This window comes from Gorilla gorilla, chromosome 1 (assembly GCF_029281585.2).
Source record: "Gorilla gorilla gorilla isolate KB3781 chromosome 1, NHGRI_mGorGor1-v2.1_pri, whole genome shotgun sequence".
Lineage (NCBI taxonomy): Eukaryota > Metazoa > Chordata > Mammalia > Primates > Hominidae > Gorilla > Gorilla gorilla.
Window position 1 is genome coordinate 44,787,751 of NC_073224.2, and position 22,600 is coordinate 44,810,350.

At 36.7% G+C, this 22,600-nt stretch overlaps 1 protein-coding gene and 1 non-coding gene across 3 annotated transcripts in view; one reads left to right on the forward strand and one right to left on the reverse strand.

The window, feature by feature from the left end:
- Positions 1–22,600, forward strand: part of INTS7 (integrator complex subunit 7) — a 93,917-nt gene that overhangs the window by 7,501 nt on the left and 63,816 nt on the right. For both annotated transcript variants that reach the window (XM_004028360.5, XM_055370910.2), the window contains exons 2-7: positions 6,975–7,104; positions 7,919–8,065; positions 11,158–11,295; positions 16,477–16,523; positions 20,452–20,651; positions 21,141–21,263. In XM_004028360.5, the coding sequence (XP_004028409.2) occupies positions 6,975–7,104; positions 7,919–8,065; positions 11,158–11,295; positions 16,477–16,523; positions 20,452–20,651; positions 21,141–21,263 (785 nt within the window). The remainder of the gene's footprint in view (positions 1–6,974; positions 7,105–7,918; positions 8,066–11,157; positions 11,296–16,476; positions 16,524–20,451; positions 20,652–21,140; positions 21,264–22,600) is intronic.
- On the reverse strand, positions 2,504–2,625 carry LOC115932376 (small nucleolar RNA SNORA26). Its single transcript, XR_004068660.1, has one exon. It is a non-coding gene; the product is annotated as a small nucleolar RNA SNORA26 (small nucleolar RNA).

The window sequence follows — 22,600 nt, forward strand, 5'->3', positions numbered from 1 at the left end:
GTTATCAAGTGGCAGAAGTTAACTTGAGAATCTAGGTGCCGGCTGGGCGCAGTGGCTCACGCCTGGAATCCTAGTACTTTGGGAGGCTGAGGCGGGAGGATCACCTGAGGTTGGGAGTTTGAGATTGGCCTGGCCAACATGATGAAATCCTGTCTCTACTAAAAATATAAAACTTAGCCAGGTGTGATGGTGCACGCCTATAATCCCAGCTACTCGGCCGGCTGAGTCACAAGAATCACTTGAACCCCGGGGGGCGGAGGTTGCAGTGAGCTGAGATTGCACCACTGCACTCCAGCCTGGGCGACAGAGTGAGACTGTCTCAAGAAAAAAAAAAAAGGAATCTCGGTGCCAACCTTTTCAAAGTAGTTAAACAGATGCCTGGGACTCTGCCCCATATATTTAGTAGGTTTGGAGTAAAACCCATAGCATAGATATTTTTCAAAAACTTAACAGATATTGCTGATGCAGAACCAAGCTGAAAACCACTAGCCTGGCAAAAAGCTCTGCACATTTTAAGTGCGAAATAATGTTAGAATAATGAATGCTTTACTACTGCCAAATGAATTTTGAAAGAATAAATGATTTTACAGCCTATTTTAGTTCTCCTGGTCTACATGCATGTTGCAACTGAGTTAAGCACTGTTTAAGTCCAGGCACAGAAAAGGAAGAGAGATCTGTTTTTGTTTTTGTTTTTTTTGGTGGAAGAATACAAAATAAGATGTAGGTATAGCAATCACATCCCTCCTTCTTAATCTTATCTCTGGGCTTACAGTAGTATTCTTATGATTAGTGGTCTTATGACCAGGGCATTCTTCCTGTAGCAAGCAATACAAATAAAATGTCTAGCCCCTCTTAGACTAGAACTGGAATGTGCTGAGCTCCTGTTTTCCAGTGCTTACAAAATTGGCCTAGAGCAAGCAAGATGAGTACCATACTACCCCAACCCAGGGCTGTTGCTAAGTAATAGGCCTTTAAAGCACTTTTTCCTTCTTTTTCACCTTAGCTGCTATCCTTCGGAGCCAGCCTGAATTCTCACTACCTCTTTCCTAAGGAGGGCTCTTACATCAGAAAATACAGAAGAGATTTAATATTCTCTAGTTCATTTACCCCGTGGCGTTGTTACAGAGGAATGAGAGTCTACTTTATCTCAGAGAAAAAAGTTTGATGATATTAGATAAATCAAAACATTCTCTCGCTTCATTCAAAATAATCTTTGGTACATTTTAAATCAGCATGTTTAAACAAATCAATATGGTCTTTGGTTCTGTTTTTCAAGGGAAGATAAAACATGATTATATTCTGTCAAGGAGACTACCTGTACATAGGCTGTTTCCTACTATGCCTTTTTCATCTCAGCCAAGGTTAATTCATTACAAACAGAACTTTACCATCCTTTGTATCTAACTCAGCTACTGACAGTGAGAAGAAAATGAAACAATCCAATTGCTGTGGATTTTTTCAACCCCTTTGCCAACACATATATGTAAGCACACATCTCTGTTCCTTCTCTGTTCCTCTCACCTCCATCCTCAGCTATGTCTTTCCCCTTCTCTGCCCTGTGTGTCCCTTGACCCATTTTTCATATCAGGCTTTTAGAAAAGCCTTTAAGGCTACATGAGCCACACTGCCAGCTACTTAGAATTATCCCTTTTGGCGTTGTGTTTGATAGGAAAAGGATTTCTAGAGCTTCAGAGGCAGTTCTTTGTGTGTGTAAGAGGGTGAAGGGGAGGAGGGAGCAGATGAAGAGGGATGTGTTCTATCTCAGTTAGAAATGTTAATTAATTTTCCCATAGAAACATTTATTATAAATGGTTATTAGGTTCCAGAGTACTGTGAGTGCTGATAGTGCTATTATTTTCCTATGAGGAAATAATGTTCTAAGTACTGAATAACTAACATGAGTGCATTACGGAACATCACCCATTAGTAAATGATAGAAATTACCTATGCAGTTTTACTTTGTGGTTGTCTTTTGTATGAAACATTGTGGCAACTAGGAAAAGCCTTCAGATTTCCTTTGTCTTTTTGTTTTTTTTGGAGACAGGGTCTCTGTCACCCAGGTTGAAGTGCAGTGGCGTGATATTGGCTCACTGCAACCTCCGCCTCCCGAGTTCAAGCAATTCTCGTGCCTCAGCCTCCCTAGTAGCTGTGATTACAGGTGCCTGCCATCATGCTGGGCTAATTTTTGTATTTAAACGGGGTTTTACCATGTTGCCCAGGCTGGTCTTGAACTCCTGGCCTCAGGTGATCTGCCAGCCTCGGCCTCCCAAAGTGCTGGGATTACAGGCATGAGCCACTGTGCCTGGCCTCCTTTGTTGTTTTTTTTAAGAATAATCAAAGGTTACTGGACAGAGATATTCTAAGATACTTATTCCTGTGAGGATATAATCAGCATTTTGTGACTGGTAAAATACTAAACAGAGACATTTGAAATTGATGCTGTTAAATCCTTACCAAGGTATTCATTCTTAGTGAATTTTTTTTTTTTTTTTTTTCCTGGTACAGCTGTGACTCCAGGCAGGATCCAGAGAGGAGTTTTCCAGTCTCTTCTCTGGGTTTTGTAGAGACTTACTTTATCCTTCTATGTTAGCTTCTTAAAGCACCACATCAACCTTAAAAGGGCATAAGAAAGGGCAAATTCTTAATGCATTTTTTAGAAAATTGAATATTAACTCTTTTTTCTTGGTTGGGTTTTTTTTTTAAGTTTTTAAAAATCAGATTTAGTGAGGTATAATTTGTATCAGATAAAATTCACCAAATGTATGCAGTCATGAAACCATGATCATAGTCAAGACATAGAATATTTCCTTTACCCCAAAAACCTTCCTCATGCCCCTGTGCAGTCAGTTCCCTCTCTCTAGCTCCTGGCTACCACCAATCTGTTTTTTGTCCCTATAGTTTTGCCTCTTCCAGAATGTCATATAAAATAGAATCATACAGTAAGTTAAGTGTAGTCCTTCAGGTCTGGCTTCTTTCACTCAGCATAATGATTTTGAGATCGTTTTATGTGGTTAAAATAAGGTATGATTTCACAAATCACGCAGTTTATTACCATACAGAAAGAATTTTCCCTGCCTTTTTCACAATGTTTAGAGAGGGAGAATAACAAGAACATATCTCACAGGGAACACATTTGATACACAAAGTCGAGAAACCACATGTGAGTGAATACTAGTTTAATTTAGAGTCAAATTAGTAAAGTCTAGTTGCACATTTAGGATGGAAACAGGCCTCTGTGAATGTAGTCTAATTGAAGTTTGAGGTGTACCTTTCTATGAGATGGTCTCTGGAGAGATGATCAGACCAACACTGGAGATCCATGATGACAACAAGATTTTCAATGCTAGGAGCCATGTCATCAGGGAGGGAGATTACACTCCATGTTCTTATCACAGCAGAAAATTTCACTCACAATAGCAGACTGTGTGTTTGTAATCATTTCAAAGCTGCACAACAGAGATCCACCTTTGCTGTTGTATGCATCAGTAACTGGTTCCTTTTTTATTGCTGAGTAGTAGTTCATTGTTTGGATATACCACAATTTGTTTATTCATTCACTAGTTGATTAACATATGTGTTTCCAGTTTGGGGCTATTAATGAATAAAGCTGCTGTGAATATTTGCATACAGATCTTTGTGTGTACATATGTTTTCATTTCATTTGGATAAATAGCTGAAAGTAGCATTGCTATGTATATAGTATGTTTACCTGCATTAAGAAAGACCAAACAAAAAATAAAATGCCTAGGAATACATCTAACCAAGGAGGTGAAAGATCTCTACAAGGAGAACTACAAAACACTACCAAAAGTAATCTTAGGTGACACAAATGGAAAAACATTCCATGCTCATGGATTGGAAGAATCAATATCATTAAAATGACCAAACTGCCCAAAGCGATCTACAGAGTGCTATTACTATCAAACTATCAACATCATTTTTCACAGAATTAGAAAAAAAAAAAACTCTTCTAAAATTCATATGGAACCAAAAAAGAGCATAAATAGCCAAACCAATCCTAAGCAAACTAACAAAACTGAAGGCATCACATTACCCAATTTCAAACTATTTTGTAAGGCCACAGTAACCAAAACAGCATGGTACTGGTACACACACAGTCACATAGACAGCAGAATAGAGAACCCAGAGATAAAGCTGCACACCTGCAGCCATCTGATCTTCAACAAAGTCGATAAAAATAAGCAATGGGAAAAGGACTCCCTATGCAATAAATGGTACAGGGATAGCTGGCTAGCCCTATGCAGAAGAATGAAACTGGACCCCTACCTTTCACCATATACAAAAATTAACTCAAGGTGGATTAAATATTCAAATGTAAGACCTCAAACTGTAAGAATCCTAGAAGAAAATCAGCATTGGGAAAGAATTTGTGACTAAATCCTCAAAAGCAATTGCAACAAAACCAAAAATGGACAAGTGGGACCTAATTAAGCAGAAGAGCATCTGCACAGCAAAAGAAGCTATCAACAGAGTAAACAGCCTACAGAATGGGAGAAAATATTTGCAAACTATGCATGTGACAAAGGTGTAATATCTAGAGTCTATAAGGAACTTAATTCAACAAGCAAAAACCAAATAACCCTATTAAAAAGTAGGCAAAGGACATGAAAAAGCATTCTCAAAAGAAGACATACAAGCAGTCAACAAACATGAAAAAAATGCTCAGCTTCAGTAATCATCAGAGAAATGTAAATTAAAACCATAGTAAGATACCATCTCACACCAGTCAAAATGGCTATTATTGAAAAGTCAAAAAATAACATGCTGTGAGGCTGTGAAGAAAAGGGAATGCTTATATATACACTGTTGGTGGGAATATAAATTAGTTCAGCCAGTGTAGAAAGCAGTTTGGAGATTTCTCAAAGAACTTAGAACTGCCATTCAACCCAGTAATCCCATTACTGGATATATACCCAAAGGAAAATAAATCATTCTGCCCAAAAGACACATGTACTCATATGTTTATCCCAGCACTGTTAACAATAGCAAAGATGTGGAATCAACCTAGATGCCTGTCAGTCATGGATTGGATAAAGAAAACATGGTACATATACACCATGGAATACTATGCAGCCATAAAAAAGAATGAAAACATGTCTTTTGCAGCAACATGGATGCAGCTGGAGGCCATTACCCAAAGCAGATTAATGTAGGAACAGAAAACCAAATACTGTAGGTTCTCACTTATAAGTGGGAGCTAAGCATTGGGTACACATGGACATAAAGAGAGGAACAGTAGACACTGGGGACTCTTAAAAGTAGGGAGGAAGGGAGGGAGAGGGGAAGAGTTGAAAAACTGCTTATTGGGTACTATGCTCACTACCTGGGTAATGGGATCATTCGTACCCCAGACTTCAGCGTCTCACAGTATACCCATTAGCAAACTTGCACATGTACCCCCTGAATCTAAAATAAAAGAAAAATGAAAAGTAAAGGAAAGAGCCAGAGGGCTGTCAAAAGAGCTGTACAGTTTTACATTCCCACTAACAAGGTATGAGAGTTATAGTTATCCCATATCCTCATTAGCACTTGACATTGTTGGTCTTTTTAAAGTTTTTGCCATTCTAGTGAATGTGTAATGGTATCTTATTGGAGTTTTAAATTGTCATTTCCCTGATGACACTGTTGAGCATCTGTTCATGTGCTTATATTTGCCATCCATATTTCTTCCTCAATGAAATTTCTCTTCAATTCTTGTCCATTTAAAAAGTTGGTTTGTATTATGGAATTACAACAACTGTGGATGAAGTCCTTTATCACATATGTATTTTGTAAATGTTTTCTTTCAGCATGTGGTTGTCTTTTCATCTTCTTAACAGTGTCTTTTGAAGAGCAGAAGTTTTAAATTTTGATGGAATTTAACTTAGCACTTTTTTATTTTATGGTTTATGCCTTTTGTTTTATCTAAGAATTCTTTGCATAACCTAAGCTCATAAAAATTGTCTCTATGTCTTCTACATAGTTTACAATTTTAGCTCTTACACTGAGGTCTGTGGTTCATTTTGAGTTAATTTTTGTGTATGATGCAAGTTAAGGGTGGAGGTTGATTCTTTTTGCTTATGCTTATCTAGTTTTCCCAGAATCACATGTTTCAAAGATTATTGTTTCCACATTGAATTATGTTGGTACCTTTGTTAGATCATTGATTTGAGAACTTTCTTCTTTCTTAATATAAACCTTCAATGTTATAAATGTTCCTTGAAGCACTACTCTAGTTGCATCCCATAGATTGTGCTTTTATTTTCATTCAGTTCAAAATATTTTTCTAATTTCTTCTTTCAGCTGTGGGTTATTTATTTATTTGTTATTAAAAAATTTTTTTTGAGATGGGGTCTTGCACTGCTGCCCAGGCTGGAGCACCGTGACACAATCACAGCTCACTGCAGCTTCAATCTCCCAGGCTCAAGTGATTCGTCCACCTCAGCCTCCTCAGTAGCTGGGTCCACAGGCACACACAACCACACTTGGATTTTTTTTTTTTTTTTTAAGAGATGAGGTCTGACTATGTTGTTCAGGCTGGTCATGAACTCCTGAGCTCAAGCAGTCCTTCTTTTCCCAGCCTTCCAAAGTGTTGAGATTACAAGCATGAGCCACCTATGGGTTAAATGTGCTTTTTTTTTTCTTATTTCTAATTTAATTCCATGTGGTCAGAAAACATACGTTGTATGATTTCAGTCCTTTTAAATGTGTTGAGATTTATTTTATGGCTTTGAATATTCTTAACTCTTACCTTTAAAAAATTTTTTTTCATTATTATGTATCTAAAAGTAGCGATTTCCAGATTACTATTTCAATATACCATTTTTACTTTTAAAAGGGTAATGAATTATACTTTACCTACTTCTTAAGAATGGTTATTTCTTTACTATCTAGTAAATTATATTTGCTATTTTTGCTTTGTAGCCACAAATATGCAAACTGTTCTTCCCTCTCTGTGCTTTTTTTTCCCATAGGCCTAAGATCTGGCAAACTTGGTGAACAGTGTGAAGCAGTTGTTCGCTTTCCCAGACTTTTTCAGAAGTATCCATTCCCTATTCTTATCAATTCTGCATTCCTAAAGTTAGCTGATGTTTTCAGAGTTGGGTAAGTCTTTTTAAATTCTCGATGTCCTAAAGTACTTTGTTCATATTTCTTGTTTTATATTGTGGTCTTTTTCTTTTTGCCTTTTAGTACTTCCACCTGGTTAGTTACCATTAGTGGACACACATGACTGTGTGCAGCACATCAGTGTGAGATTTAATGACATTTAAAGCAAAATGAAGAGTATAATTTAGACGATACTTATTTCTTTGGAGAACAGAATAAAATTAAGACAACCTTAATATTTTACTGTGTACTTCAGGAAAATCTATGTCTTTGTACAGATTGTTTTTGAGAAGTTTCTGATTTAATTTAATAATTTATTTTATAGCATGAGATGCATGTCTGTGAAGTACCTGAAACATGTAAGCACTGAATACATGCCTATTTGCTTTTTCTCCCCCGACCATTCCATCTTCTGCTGCTTTCTGCCATTCTCCATGCACTCGTGCTCATATGCACACAATACCACACTGGAAGGAGAAAAGAAGTTGTGGAATAAGCCCAAGAGAAGAGAAAGACCGTCTGATTTCCTGGCCTTGGTTATAATATAGTTTGAGGAGATTTAGTTCTGCTCTAGGTCTTCTCCTTGTGTCACTGCCATTTTGGTGTCTTGCAGCAAGACTGTAGCATAGCTCAGTGCTTATGCTTAATGTCCACCTAAAGTACAAACTTTAACTCTTTTAGTAGTTAAACAAATAATGTTAAGATTGAAAAATATTTGTGTGTTGCTAAAATTTAATATTATTAGTGTTGCTTTGGTTCCTAATTAAATATTACTTTCTAAAGTGACCTAATTTATTTCTGGTTTTTCTAGGAATAATTTCCTGAGGCTATGTGTTCTTAAAGTTACCCAACAAAGTGAGAAACATTTGGAGAAGATTCTAAATGTGGATGAATTTGTGAAGAGAATTTTTTCTGTGATTCATAGTAATGATCCTGTGGCAAGAGCCATCACCCTCCGGTATATACTGTATTATAATAATTCACTATGAGATTATTTGAACTGTAATTATGTACAAAAAAGGCAGTGTATTTACATTTTTCATTTTGAGTATTAGGAGTTGTTTATGTTTTTTTGACTAAGAGTCAAGGCAAAACTGTGATAACTATCCCAGTCTGCAAATGCTTTTTAGTTAACATCTGTTTTAACTGTTTTGGTTATAAATTGTTGCCTAACTTGTGTTTGAAATGCATCTCTATGTAGATAGGTGTTCTGATCAAATAACTTGGTGGATCTCAATATAGCTTAGCCTCAGCACATTTTGAACTTCGTGTTCCTGCCCTTGTACTTAATGTTTTCTGTCAGTTTTCTATATTCTTCCTTGATTATGTGATCATTTTTAATGTGATAAATCATATTTCATTTCATTGGAGAACATTAGATATAACCACTATAGTTTCTTTAGCTTTTTCTTTTCTTTCTTGGCATATTTAAAAAAATTTATTTGTTAGAATTTCATTTTGTAAGCCTTATATCCAGCTTGAACCATATTCTCTTTTTAGCTCTGCCATTTATAGTATCATATCTATAACTTTTTATATCTTTTGAAATTCACTTTCGTAAATTATAGTGTTCATTTCTGACCTAGCCTGCCCAGTCTTCTTTTTAACCAGGAAGTTTGGGATGTCACATCTTGCCTGAGTGTCCTTTTTTCCACACCAGGAATCAGTTCTTCCTTCTTGTTCAGAATTTAGTGCTTTTGTCATTTCTTTGCCTTTTGAGTGATTAAATTGTGAGTAATATGTGATATTTTAAAGTCAGTTCATTGATTTTCATCTTTTGAAAGCTATATTCAATCGAATTAATTAATTAATTTATTTATTTATTGAGATGGAGTCTTGCTCTGTCACCCAGGCTGGAGTGCAGTGGCGTGATCTTGGCTCACTGCAACCTCTGCCTCCTGGGTTCAGGCAATTCTCCTGCCTCAGCCTCCCGAGTAGCTGGGATTGTAGGTGCCCGCCACCACACTCAACTATCTTTTTTTACTTTTAGTAGAGACAGCATTTCACCGTGTTGGCCAGGCTGGTCTCGAACTCCTGACCTCAGGTGATCTGCCCGCTTCGGCCTCCCATATTGTTGGGATTACAGGCGTGAGCCACTGCACCTGGCCCAGAATTTAAATTTAAGGTATTTTTACCCTTTACTTCAGCAAATATACCTATAGGAATTTTTTAAATGAATCATTTTTAAAAGTTGGTGAATATATGTATATAGATGATTATAGTATCATTTTTGTAGAATGAAAAATTGGGGAAAAATCGACATGGGAATAGCTATTGGTGAACTACTGTATAACTTTTAAAGAGTAAAGTGAGTTGTGAGTCTATATATACTGACAGAAAGATATTGTTTTAAAAAGTAGTCAAATAGTATCCATTTTATTAACTCATTTTGCTAGTTAATATTAATATATATGTTTATATAGGCTCAGAAAAAATCTAAAGGAATATATACTGTTAACAGTGATTATTTTTGGTAGAGTCTTTGGGTTATAGATTACAAGAGGCTTTTCCATTTGGCTTTTTTTGGTAATGTTTGAATTGGTTTTCACAAACATGGTTTTTTTTTTAATCAAAAGATAATAGAGAAGAATAGAATTTAACTGGTGGAATGAATTTCATAAGTAATTTAGAGCTAGCCTGACTATTTTGATAAGAATGTAGATTAATATTTGAATGTTAATCATTTTCCATGCTTGCCCTTCTCTAAGTCATGGCAATTGACTTTTGCCTCAGTTCTTTTTTTAAGCACTGCGGTTATCAATAAAGCCAGCGATCTCTAGAAAGCTTCCAAAAAGAAGGATCACTTTAAAGGAAAAAAAAATTAGATTGAAATCAGATTTTTCTACAGTAACACTTGATGCAATAAGTATTAAAGGAAAATTGAGCTAAGAATTTTATATCTAATCCAGTTTTCATTTAAAAGAGTAGTAAAATAAAAAGATTCTCAGGCACACAAGGCCTTAGGAGGTTTGCCATATAGGACCTGTTTTGTAAACATTCTAGAAGGAGGTACTCAAGTAGGAAGAGAAAAATTAAGCCGGAAGCAGTGGGAATAAGTCATTAAATGTGTCAGTATTAGCCTAGTCTAATCTTTTCTGGTATAATAGATTAATAGTCATTTGTTATTTCTTTTGAAAGATGTATAATTCCAAAACCTTCAAATTAAATATAAATTACATATTTAGTCGATTTTAGTTTCTTGCTACTAACAGTATTACTTATTTTTAACAGTACTAGGAACAGTACTACTTAATTGAGTGTAATTACAGGGAATAATTAGGTGATTACATGTCACATTGGAAGGTTATTTAGGATGTTGACTTTGAAGAAGGTTGTCATTGTAGGAACATTGTAGGTTTTGTTTACTGCAGTGTTTTGCAAATTTCTAAAATGTATGCCTTTCTGCTGAAAGGATTTTTCGAACTACTTTCTGTAGTTTATACCACAAACAATAGATTTTTTTCCTTTCTAAATATATAATTTTATTATAAAGTAGACTGTGTTTTCCAAGCTTTACCTTCTGCACCATTGTTGATTCTGGTGTGAGCCCCAGGGGCATCCTCAACCACTGCTTTCTTGATCTTGAGGACATTTGAAAATCATCATACCAATATTTACTGATGTGGGAAAAAAAGATTGGGAACTCTTACTTTTTTTTACTTTGTGTATCTGCTTAACAGCAAAAATGTTGTATTCTTAATGCTTTGCTGAAATGGACTTCTTTATGCAACATTGGAAAATTGATATTTTGATGCTTTAATAATTCAGAAGTTTCCTTCCTGGGCTCTTTGGTACCTGGGATGTACTTCAAGGTGATTGTTAAAAATTTTGCTTTTTAGATAAGCCATTTTAATTTTTCTGACATATTGAAATATGTAAAAGCGTTTAAAATTTGAGTCATGGATTTCTAAAGTTATGCTTTATTAACTGGAGTTACATAGAATTACCTATAAACTTTAGTTTTGATAATCTGACTTTGCCTTGCCTCTTACTTTTCTGACCTTGACTTTATTTTATGCCCGATCTTCTTGGGTTTCTCTGTTTCTGTAGGATGTTGGGAAGTCTGGCATCAATAATTCCTGAGAGGAAGAATGCTCATCATAGTATTCGTCAGAGTTTAGATTCACATGATAATGTAGAAGTTGAAGCTGCTGTTTTTGCTGCTGCAAACTTCTCTGCACAGTCAAAGTAAGCTTACAGAAGTACATCCCTTTTAGTAATTTGGCTTCCCAAGAAAAATTTTTGAAGGAAAAACTGATCAACTTATATAAACACTGAGAGATACAGGAAAGTGTAAATGACAAGGTATGTTTTCCAAGAAGGTTTACCTTATGTTGGGGAAACAAGACTTAAATTCATAAAATGGAAAATGTAAGTACAAATGTTGGCATTAACTGTGTAAATGAAATGAGTTTCCAGAAGGACAGGATCATTAGTTGGAGAAGGCTTCATTGGGTAGCAGAAGCTTTGTTGACTGAGGAGCTTCTCCCAGACATATAGATCTGTAATACTAAATTGCTTACTTACTGTCTTCTAATGTTAATTTGTTTTGCATTAGAGCTGTCCACAGTTTGGCAAAGACAATAACTTGAATTAAAACAAATTTTAACCTATTCAGAATGTCATGTCCTACACTGTTGTTTTACAGAACAGTATTTTGTTTTGGGCGGGAGGATTAAATGTTGACCATGGTTTTATTACTATGTTTGATTGGCTTCTCTTCTGTAAAAGAAAATACAATATCTCCCTGACTGACAGGAAAAGTAGCATTGCTTTCTGGGGTGCATTTTGGTAATATGTATGAAAAGCCTTAAACAAGTACATCCCTTTGACCCAGGAAATTCACTTCTAGAATTTATCCTAAGATAACAGCAATATGTACTGATAATTATTTGTATGGATGCTAGTTGTAGTGTTACTTGTAACAACAAAAGAAATGAGAAGCAACCTAAATTTCTTCCATTGAGCTTAGATAAATTATGATCATACAATAGAATACGGTAACAACTTAAAACCAATGTTTTTAGAAACATAGTTGGAAGCAGGTTACATAATAGGTTATGTAATATAACAGGTTTGTTTTAAAAAACCCCAATAGCTTATATAATATAACAGATTTGTTTAAAAAAAAAGCCGTAATATTTGTATTTATGCAATAGAAAAAAAGACTAGAAGGATATATATCAAAATCTTGGTAAGATGGTATATAATTTTTATTTTCTTTTTATAAATTTCTCTATATCTCTATATCTTGGCATGAACAAGTTCCAGTTTTATAACCAGGTGAATAATAAATTTTTTTTTTTGAATCCCGAAAAGTTAACTTTTTTTTTTTTTTTTTTTTTTAGTATTTATTGATCATTCTTGGGTGTTTCTCGGAGAGAGGGATTTGGCAGGGTCATAGGACAATAGTGGAGGGAAGGTCAGTAGATAAACATGTGAACAAGGGTCTGTGGGTTTTCCTAGGCAGAGGACCCTGCGGCCTTCCGCAGTGTTTGTGTCCCTGGGTACTTGAGATTAGGGAGTGGCGATGACTCTTAAGGAGTATGCTGCCTTCAAGCATCTGTTTAACAAAACAGATCTTGCACCGCCCTTAATCCATTTAACCCTGAGTGGACATAGCACATGTTTCAGAGAGCAGGGGGTTGGGGGTAAGGTTATAGATTAACAGCATCCCAAGGCAGAAGAATTTTTCTTAGTACAGAACAAAATGGAGTCTCCTATGTCTACTTCTTTCTACACAGACACAGTAACAATCTGATCTTTCTTTCTTTTCCCCACATTTCCCCTTTTCTATTCGACAAAACCCCCATCGTCTTCATGGCCCGTTCTCAATGAGCTGTTGGGTACACCTCCCAGACGGGGTGGCGGCCGGGCAGAGGGGCTCCTCACTTATAGCGAGCCGAGATCACACCACTGCACTCCAGCCTGGGCAAGATTGAGCACTGAGTGAGCGAGACTCCTTCTGCAATCCCGGCACCTCGGGAGGCCCAGGTGGGCAGATCACTGGCGGTCAGGAGCTGGAGACCAGCCCGGCCAACACGGCGAAACCCCGTCTCCACCAAAAAATACAAAAACCAGTCAGGCGTGGCGGCGCGCCTGCAATCCCAGGCACTCGGCAGGCTGAGGCAGGAGAATCAGGCAGGGAGGTTGCAGTGAGCCGAGATGGCGGCAGCACAGTCCAGCCTCGGCTCGGCATCGGAGGGAGACCGTGGGGAGAGGGGGAGGGGGAGGGGGAGGGAGAGGATAAATTTTTTTTAAATTAAAAAAATAGTATTTGCATACCCTCCTCTTCAGCTTTTTTTTTTTTTTTTGAGATGGAGTTTTGCTCTTGTCATCCAGGCTGGAGTACAGTGGCGCAATCTCGGGTCACAGCAACCTCCATCTCCCAGGTTCAAGTGATTCTTCTGCCTCAGCCTCCCAAGTAGCTGGGATTACAGGCGCCTGCCACCATGCCCAGCTAATTTTTGTATTTTTAGTAAAGATGGGGTTTCAGCACGTTGACCAGGCTCGTCTTGAACTCCTGACCTCAGGTGATCCACCTGCCTTGGCCTCCCAAAGTGCTGGAATTACAGGCGTGAGCCACTGTGCCTGGCCCCTTCAGCTATTCTTATCAAACCTTCAGAGTTCCAGGAATTCTTACTGAAAAAGTAGATAATAGCATATAATTTTTAATTTCACAGATCAAAGTTAATAAATAGATGCAGCAGTAATTGATCAGAAATACCTGAATAAGTACAGTTCCTATTTGTGCCTTTGAAAATAAGCATTTTTTTCCCTCATTGAGAGAGTCGTTGGTATTGAGAGGACTTTTAAAAATTTCAGTCACACGTCTCTTAACTATGAGGTTACATTCTGAGAAATGCATTGTTAGGAAATTTCATCATTGTGCAAACATTGTAGAGGACTTACACAAATCTAGATGGTATAACCTACTATACACCTAGGTTATATGGTATAGCCTGTTGCCCCAGGCTGTAAACCTGTATAGCATGTTTCTGTACTGAATACTGTAGGCAGTTGGAACACAGTGGTAAGTATATGTATATCTAAACATAGAAAAGGCTCAGTAAAAATACGGCATAAAAGATAAAAATGGTATTCCTGTATAGGGCACTTACCACGAATGGAGCTTGCAGGACTGGAATTTGCTCTGGGTGATCAGTGAGTGAGTGATAAATGAATGTGAAAGCCTAGGACATTACTGTATATTACTGTAGACTTCCTGAACACTGTATACTTAGGCTTCACTAAATTTATTTTTGAAGTTTTTCTTCCTTCAATAATAAATTAACCTTACCTTACTATAACTTTTTAACTTTGTAAAGTCTTAATTTCTTTTAACTTTTTGACTCTTTTATAATAACACTTAGCTTAAAATACAAACATACAGCTGTATAAACATACTTTCTTTATATCCTTATTCTATAAGCTTTTTTTGTTAAAATTAAGACATAGCTGGGCACAGTGTCTCACACCTGTAATTCCAGCTACTTGGGAGGCTGAGGCTGGGGTATCACTTGAGCTCAGGAGTTCAAGACCAGCCTAGGCAACATAGTGAGACCCCCTCAAAGAAAAGACACAGAGACACATACATTAACCTAGACCTGCACAGGGTCAGACATCAAGACATCTCTGGCCAATATGAATTTTTCAGCTCTGTTATAATCTCTTGAGGCCACTGTCAGTATGTGGTTTGTTGTTGACCAAAACGTTGTTATGCTGCACATGACTGTACTTTTATTGATTAGGAGTTGTGCCTAGGGAATAAATATCATCTGATTACCACTGCCAAGGTGTCAGTGCTTCATAGTCTGTCAGATTAAATATATACTTCCAGTGCTTCCAAAAATAGTTTTCTAAATTTAGTTTCTAAATTTAGTTTCTAAATTTGGATGATAAATTTGTAATTTGGTGATTAAATTTTATATATGAGAATCACTTTTAGTTCAGTTTTTCTCTTGTGTTCTTATTAGAAGCTAATTTTATTTCACTCTGCGTAATTACTGGTTTTGGAAAATGATTAAGACCAAGTAAGAGAAACAGCAAGATTCTTCACTTGTGGAAATGATGATTAAACATCTAAATTAGCAGTTTATGTAGAAACAGTTTTTAATATACCATGCTTCAATATGATATACTTCTAATTTATTAAAAAATACCAAATGAGTCTCTGTCACCTAGGCTGGAATGCAGTGGCGCAATCATGGCTCACTGCAGCCTCGAACTTCTGGACTCAAGTGATCCTCTCACCTCAGCAATCCCAAATTGCTGGGATTACAGGTGTGAGCTACTGTGGCCAGCTGACAAGACTTATATTTTTGATATCAGTGTTCATATCTTCTCCCGGAAATAATGACCTGGCTTGAGATCACATATCTTCGTCAGTACTGATGGATTTTTTTTCTAGTATCTATATTGATCAGTTTTGGATATTAAATCAGAGTAACAAGCCAAGCCAAATAAGACCTTTAGAATTTATTTAATCCTGTTCTCCGCCCCCTCCCCCCCCCCAATCTCCTACCATAACCACATTTGTTTTATTCTAAATTGCTAGTCCCTGGGTGGCAAAGCAGGAGTTACAAACTCACATGCTTTCAGGGGCCAGGTGAACATTGTCAGTGAGAGCAGTGTCCCCTAGTGGCAACTGGTGAACTGAAGCACGTCCACTCCATCTAAAGTGCCCCATGGCACCAGCCTATTGTTAACAGTGCAGGAATGGATGCCCAGTGCTCAGGTTTTTGGCAAAGGAGAGGGGATAATCTGAAAAACCAGATTATTCTGTTTGGGCTCACTATATTTAAATGTTGACATTAAGAATTTTTAAAATGTTATTTTAAAAAGAATTTTAAAAATATTATTACACACAAAAAACCTGCAGTCTCCTAGTTTGCAGTTTCTTAGCCCTAAAGGTCTGTAACAGATTTTTAAATTCTAAGTTGTTATAAGAAGTCTTTATATGATTATTAAAGAAATACTTACTGAATATCCACCATGTTCAGACACTTTTCTAAGTTCCAGAAATATAGGAGTGAAAAAGGTCAGGCCCTGTTGTTATATAAACACAAAGTAATTTCAGATGCTTGTTAGTGTTATGAAAAAATAACACTGTATTGTGATAATGGCCTAAGTGAGCTGCTTTAGAGCAGTGTTGGCATAGCCCATTTGGTGCTGGAGTTTTTGTTTTAGTTGTGTTTCTTACCACCTCCCCTAACCCGAGCACCTGACCTTGGAATATTAGTTGCAGTTTGGAATATTGTATTTCTTCTGTGCTAATTGTGTTTTATTTCTTTTAAGTCCTTAGAAAATATAAGCAAATGTAATTTTTTGGTATCAAAGTTTTTTCTGTTCTCTTCTCTTTTTCCAAAGGGATTTTGCTGTAGGAATCTGTAACAAAATCAGTGAAATGATTCAAGGTATGTATTCTTCATTTAGTATTATGAAGTGACTTAATGAGATTTATAATAGTTGCTAACACTAATTAAGTACTTATTATTTGCTAGTCACCATACATTCAAATAATATTTATTAAGTATCTTCTATTTGCCCAAACTGTTCTAAATGCTGAGGATACAGGAATGAGCAAAACAAAGTCCTTACCCCCATCTAACCTACACTCTAGTCAGGGGTGGGGTGTGTGGGGATAGACAAATGTGCCTATGACATTTCTGGTGCTATGGTGAAAAAGTGAGAGAAGAAGGATAGAGAGTCTCAAAAGTAAGTCGTTGGTGGGTTGAGAGAAGGGACTTATCTATTTTATATGTATTGATCAGAGAAGGGACTTTTTTGTATATATTGATCAGAGACAGTCTCTGATGAGGTGATACTTGAGTGAGACATGAAGGAGAGAAAGGAGTGAGCCATGCAGATATAGTCTTGCATTGCTTAACAATGGGGATCCTGTGTGAGAAATGGGTCCTTAGGCAGTTTTGTTGTTTGAACTTCATAGAGTGTACTTAAATAAACCTAAATGGTATAGCCAACTGTACACTTAGGCTGTATGGTATAGCCTATTGTTCCTAGGCTCTAAGCCTATACAACATGTAACTGTGCTGAATACCCATAGGCAATTGTAACAAAATGATTTGTATATCTGAGGTAGAAAAGGTAATATATTGCACTGTGGTGTTACAATGACTACTGGGTCTATGAAGTTACTAGGAATTTTTCAGCTCCATTATAATCGTATGGGACCACCGTCTGTCATGTGGTCCATCATTCACCAAAGCATACTTATGGGGGGCATGATTAGTTTAGGGAAGACTGCTCTGTGTGAGAGAGGCTAATATTATTAGGAGCTCTGGAACTCTCTGCTAATGTCCCTCCAGTGTCTTCCAGTTGCATTTAGAATCAAATCCAGATTCCTTACCATAGACTACAAAGCCCTGGTTTTGCAGTCTCTTATACCATAAGTCATGTGTATTAACCCTATTTATCCTTACAACAGTCATTATGGGAGCCCAAGAGCTCCCATAGGGTTAATACACGTGTCATACCCCTATTTATCCTAACAGTCATAAAAGGGAGCTCTTGGGCTACAGCATTGCCTGACTCTAGAGAACACCACTTTGTTTATATTCTTATAAAGAGCATTCCTTTGAATTGTGGAACGTGGCAGCCTTGGATAGGTAATACTATTATGTTCGTTTTACAGGAAAGGAAATAGAGCCACACTAAAGCTGAATGATTGGTTCACAGTAAAAAAGCTGATAACTTACAGTTTGGCTTTGAGGCCGATGCTTTTAACCACTATGCTACTGTGCCCTTCTAAGGCATGAATTGCTTAGTGTAGTTATATTTTGCACGCATTTAAATTGTCCTTCAAATTAAAATTAAAGATAACTTGCTCACTTGCATAAATAATAAAAATCACTTAAAGACCAAGATACAGTGAATGAGCTTTGTTGTGTTCCCCTTTATTCCTTTGTGTTTTTTCTTCCACCATTAGCAAAAGGGCTTTCCTGCAGAAAAGTATCCTTATGACGTTAGAAGGAAGCATCACTTATTCATTGAGCAGGATTTTATCAGTTGCCTGCTGCATCAGACAAGATCTCAGCAGGAAACAGGTGGCACATTTGAATTAAGATAGCTCAAGGAAGGTGTAATAAAGGAACCATTCACAAAGGCATGGTCAGGGTGTACTATAGGGGATAATGTAGTTCTTGAGCCCGTAATAGCTTTTACCATACCTCTAAGGGTACAGGTTAAAGAGAGGTTACTAGAGAATTGGTATCATGTCAGGAGGGCCACTTTGAGAAGCTAACCTCCAGGAGCATGATGTGACCCTGCAGTGAGAGAACCAGGGAATAAATACTCTGACCTCATTCTTCTCTGCAACTCCTGTTGGGCTCTCCATTGGTTAAACCCAAACAAAGGGTAGATAGCAAGGGAGTTGATGAAAGCTATACAGGTGAGCCTTCTAGGATGCTGGAGTATTCTGTGTATCTGATGGCAGTTATATGGGAATATACATATGTAGAAATACATTAATCTGTACACTTAAGATTCATTACCTTATTGTTCCTTAAATTTTATCTTAAAAACATCTGAAAGAACAGGAATTAGCAGGAGAGAGAGGCAGAGGAAAACATAGGAGTGTGGGTGGAGGAAAATTGGAACCCAAGATATGGAAATGAAGGAGGAGTTTTAGGAACAGAATCCTGACATTTGGTTTTAAGCCACTTTTGTTTCTGCCAAGTAAAATCTCCGAGCCTCCCTAAATCTTTAGTAAAGATGCCTGTAAACACAAAGATCCCTCTGAGTACTGGGTTGAGAATAAACTTGCAGTGGAGGAAAGAGGGGGATATAAGAGTGGAGTCTGCCATGGGGAAAGGCCTAAGCAGGGAGAATACTTAGAAGACTTGCAATAATTTAGTCAAGAGATGGTAGTGGAAATGGATCGGCATGGTAACAACGGAGGTAGAAAGAGTCAGTTTGGGTTTTATTTTGAAGTTAGAACCAATAAGATTTGCTAATACATTTGGAAATGGGATGTGAGAGAATCCTTCTTTCACTAATAAGAAAGACTCCAGGATCTAAGAAGCTATAATGATGTGATTTACTGAGACAGGAATATTTTTGGAGGGGCAGTTTCAAGGTTAAGATCAGTTCTCTTTGAGCCTTATTAATTCAAAATGCTTCTGAGACCTCCTAGTGCAGATGACCAGAAGATAATGAGATACATGCATCTGACGTTGGGGCAGGAGGACGGATGGGTGGCAGCCTTTCACATTTAGCCGATAATGGAAACCATGGGATTATATCAGCTCACTCAGGGAAAACACATAGAATGAGAAGAGAATTTATTACCAACCATGGGAATATCAGAAATTAAAGCGTAGACAGACAAGGAGACTACAAAGGAGATTAAGAAGGAACAGCCAGAGAAAGAGGTCAGAAAACAGTAAAAGTGGAAGAGCCAAAGCCATTAGGAGTGAGTTTCAAAGATAGAATGGTCAGCAGTGTCAAGTGCATTCAGAACCTTAAGGAACAAAGTAATAACATGAGCATGATGTGACCCTGCAGAGAGGAAAGCAGGGAATACTCTGATCTCATTCTTTTCCCTCTGGCAAACCCAAGTAGAGGCCATCTAGCAAGGGAGTTTATTGACGTAGGCAACTGTTGGACGTTGAAATGCTGTCTTACGTTCATACCCACAATTATTTCACCATGGAAAAGCCAGCAATACGCAGAGTATAATTAGCTTGTGGCATGTATGTGGTACATTACGACAGAGAAATTTGTGTTCACCATGACCACAAAGCCATGCCATAGAGAAAAGATTTGTTGGTTTCGCTCCACTGTTGACAGGAAAACGTGGATTAGGGTTAGTCTGCATGGATCCAGTCGTGTATGCAATAAAGAAAGGCATTTACTACACAAAGTTCAGAGGACTTCAAAACCATTCTACACACAGTTTATTCACATCCTGATTCTGATTTAGTTGTTGAAGGAAATAATTAAAATCGTAAGTATAATCAGACTGTAGCCATCAAGTGTGTGTGTTTGTGTATATATATGTTTATGTGTATGTATAATTTTTTTACTATGATAATGAGAGGAAATAGGCAGCAAATATGACTTTGCTTTCTACTGTGCTTTTTAAAGGCAGTTTTTATTATCAGCATGTAGTTTTATAATCATTGAAAAGTTAATGTCAAGATAAATACTTAGGAAAAAATATTGAATTTATCAGTTGGTTCTAGTATAATCTTTAATGTTATAAATATATTAGTATACTGTGTTTTTCAAGTGCAATTTTGCTAAATGAGTCACAGCTTTTAAATCTGGAATATTATTAAGGATGATGATCACAAATACCTTGAGAATTATTTTTGTGTCTAGGTTTAGCGACACCAGTAGACTTGAAGCTAAAATTGATACCCATTCTACAGCACATGCACCATGATGCAATCTTGGCTTCCAGTGCTCGTCAGCTTTTACAACAGCTGGTCACATCCTATCCGTCCACCAAAATGGTGATTGTGTCTTTGCACACTTTCACTCTGCTTGCAGCTTCATCTTTGGTTGATACACCTAAGCAGGTAATTTCAGTTTTCTTTAAACTGCCTATCTTTGGTAAACTTACATATTAAATATATGATTAGAAATAAGAAAGTGGCCCACGAGTCTTGAGGACATTAAGGTTCTTTTCTCTAATAAAGGTCAGATTAATTTGCTTTTGCTTGCTTTTTTATTCTCTCTGTTCACAGTACTGATTGTTGGGAGCCCTTGAGGAAAATGAGATGTTATGGAGTACATGGCTGGGTGTGAAGTTGGCCGTATAAAAAAAAAAAAAAGAAAGGATTGAGTATCTGTTAAATGCCAGGGCCTGTGCTAAAACTTTAAAGTTAAATGGTAGTATTTTACAAACATGGAGAAAGAGGCCCAAATGTGGGCACATTGCTAATGAGTGACAGGGCTCTGATTTGAAGTGAGTCCTGTCCCTTTATAAGTTTCACTAAACTACACTGCATTTCTAATGATCATTTCAGTTACAGTATTGTTTATGGAGTGACTTATTTCCTTTATAGATTCAGCTTCTGTTGCAGTATTTGAAGAATGATCCCAGGAAGGCAGTAAAGAGACTTGCTATTCAAGATCTGAAATTACTTGCTAATAAAACACCACATACTTGGAGTAGGGAGAATATTCAGGTATGTAGAACTTGTAACATTTTATATAGAAAAAATAATATAACATTATAATATAGTAAAATGTTTTGCATTTTTATATTGTCTTTGTCATCTTCTAAGTGGTTGAATATGAAAAACTTCTAAAAGCATTGTTGATGTTTGTGGCAGTTATTTTATAAGTGGCACAATAAATACATAAAACTTCTATACTTCAATGTTTGTTTTAGTCAGTGAAACTTGCCACCCAGTTGCTTGTTCATTTTCCCATAGTGGCACTAAGGCTAATTGAGAAGCCCAATTACATTGGTTTGGTTTTTTTATTCTTGTATTTTTCAGTCAATTTGGGGAGAAAAATTTAGGGGCTGAATGTTATCTGTAATGGAGGTAGGGCTGGATGGGCAACTTGGGAAATATATTTCTCTCTTCCTGGAGAGCTGAAGACATTCTTAAGTCTTCTTTTGTAAACAGAAGAGCAGATCTCACTCTTTAGACTTTTAATGTGCATCTTTGACACCATCTGTTACCATCTGTTAGGTTAAATTAATACTTTATGTTTATTTTTTTCTCAAAATAGAACCCTGTTTGTTTACCCATTACCGATAGAAATAACACCATTTTGCAAATAATGCTATTTAAAATGGAACGGTAGTTTTTATCTCTCAGCTTCATCATGACTCCAGTGGATTAAAAATCTTTGAATTTCAGATTATTAAAACTAAACTGCTGTGTTTGTTTTTCTGTTTGTTTGTTTGTTGTTTTCTAAACATCTTTTAATTTACTATATTATGATTTGATAGTCACAGATATCCCAAGATAAGGGCAGTTGTTAAATCTGCATTTAATAGATAAGCAGTTAGGGTTCAGAGAGACTTAATATGCTTAAGAGAGCATCTTAAGAGAAGTAAATTAAGAATTTAATTAAGAGAGCTTCTGTCCTCTGATCCTAGTCTTACTGCTTTTTCTACTAAATAATGCTATCTTTCCAAGAAGAGAATGTGCCCAGCCACTTTAGTCATTTTAGAGAATTTGTACAAAGAACCAAACCCAGTTATTTAGAAAGATGAGTGAGAAGCACGGTATTATTCCTTCTCATTTTTTTCTTATTGTGAGATAGATCATACATACAGAAAAGTATGTAAAATATATAAATAGTTTAAATACCTTTAAGTGAGAAAAGTATGTAAAATGTATAAATATTTTAAATACTTTTAAGTGAAAACCCATGCAACTACCATCCAGCTAGAAATAGAACATTACAGGATCACAGAACCCTGCCTCCTTCCCTTGCGTGGTCCTTCCTGGTTGAAACTTTACACCTTCCAAAAGCAAACCACTATTTTGACTTTCATGATAATAAT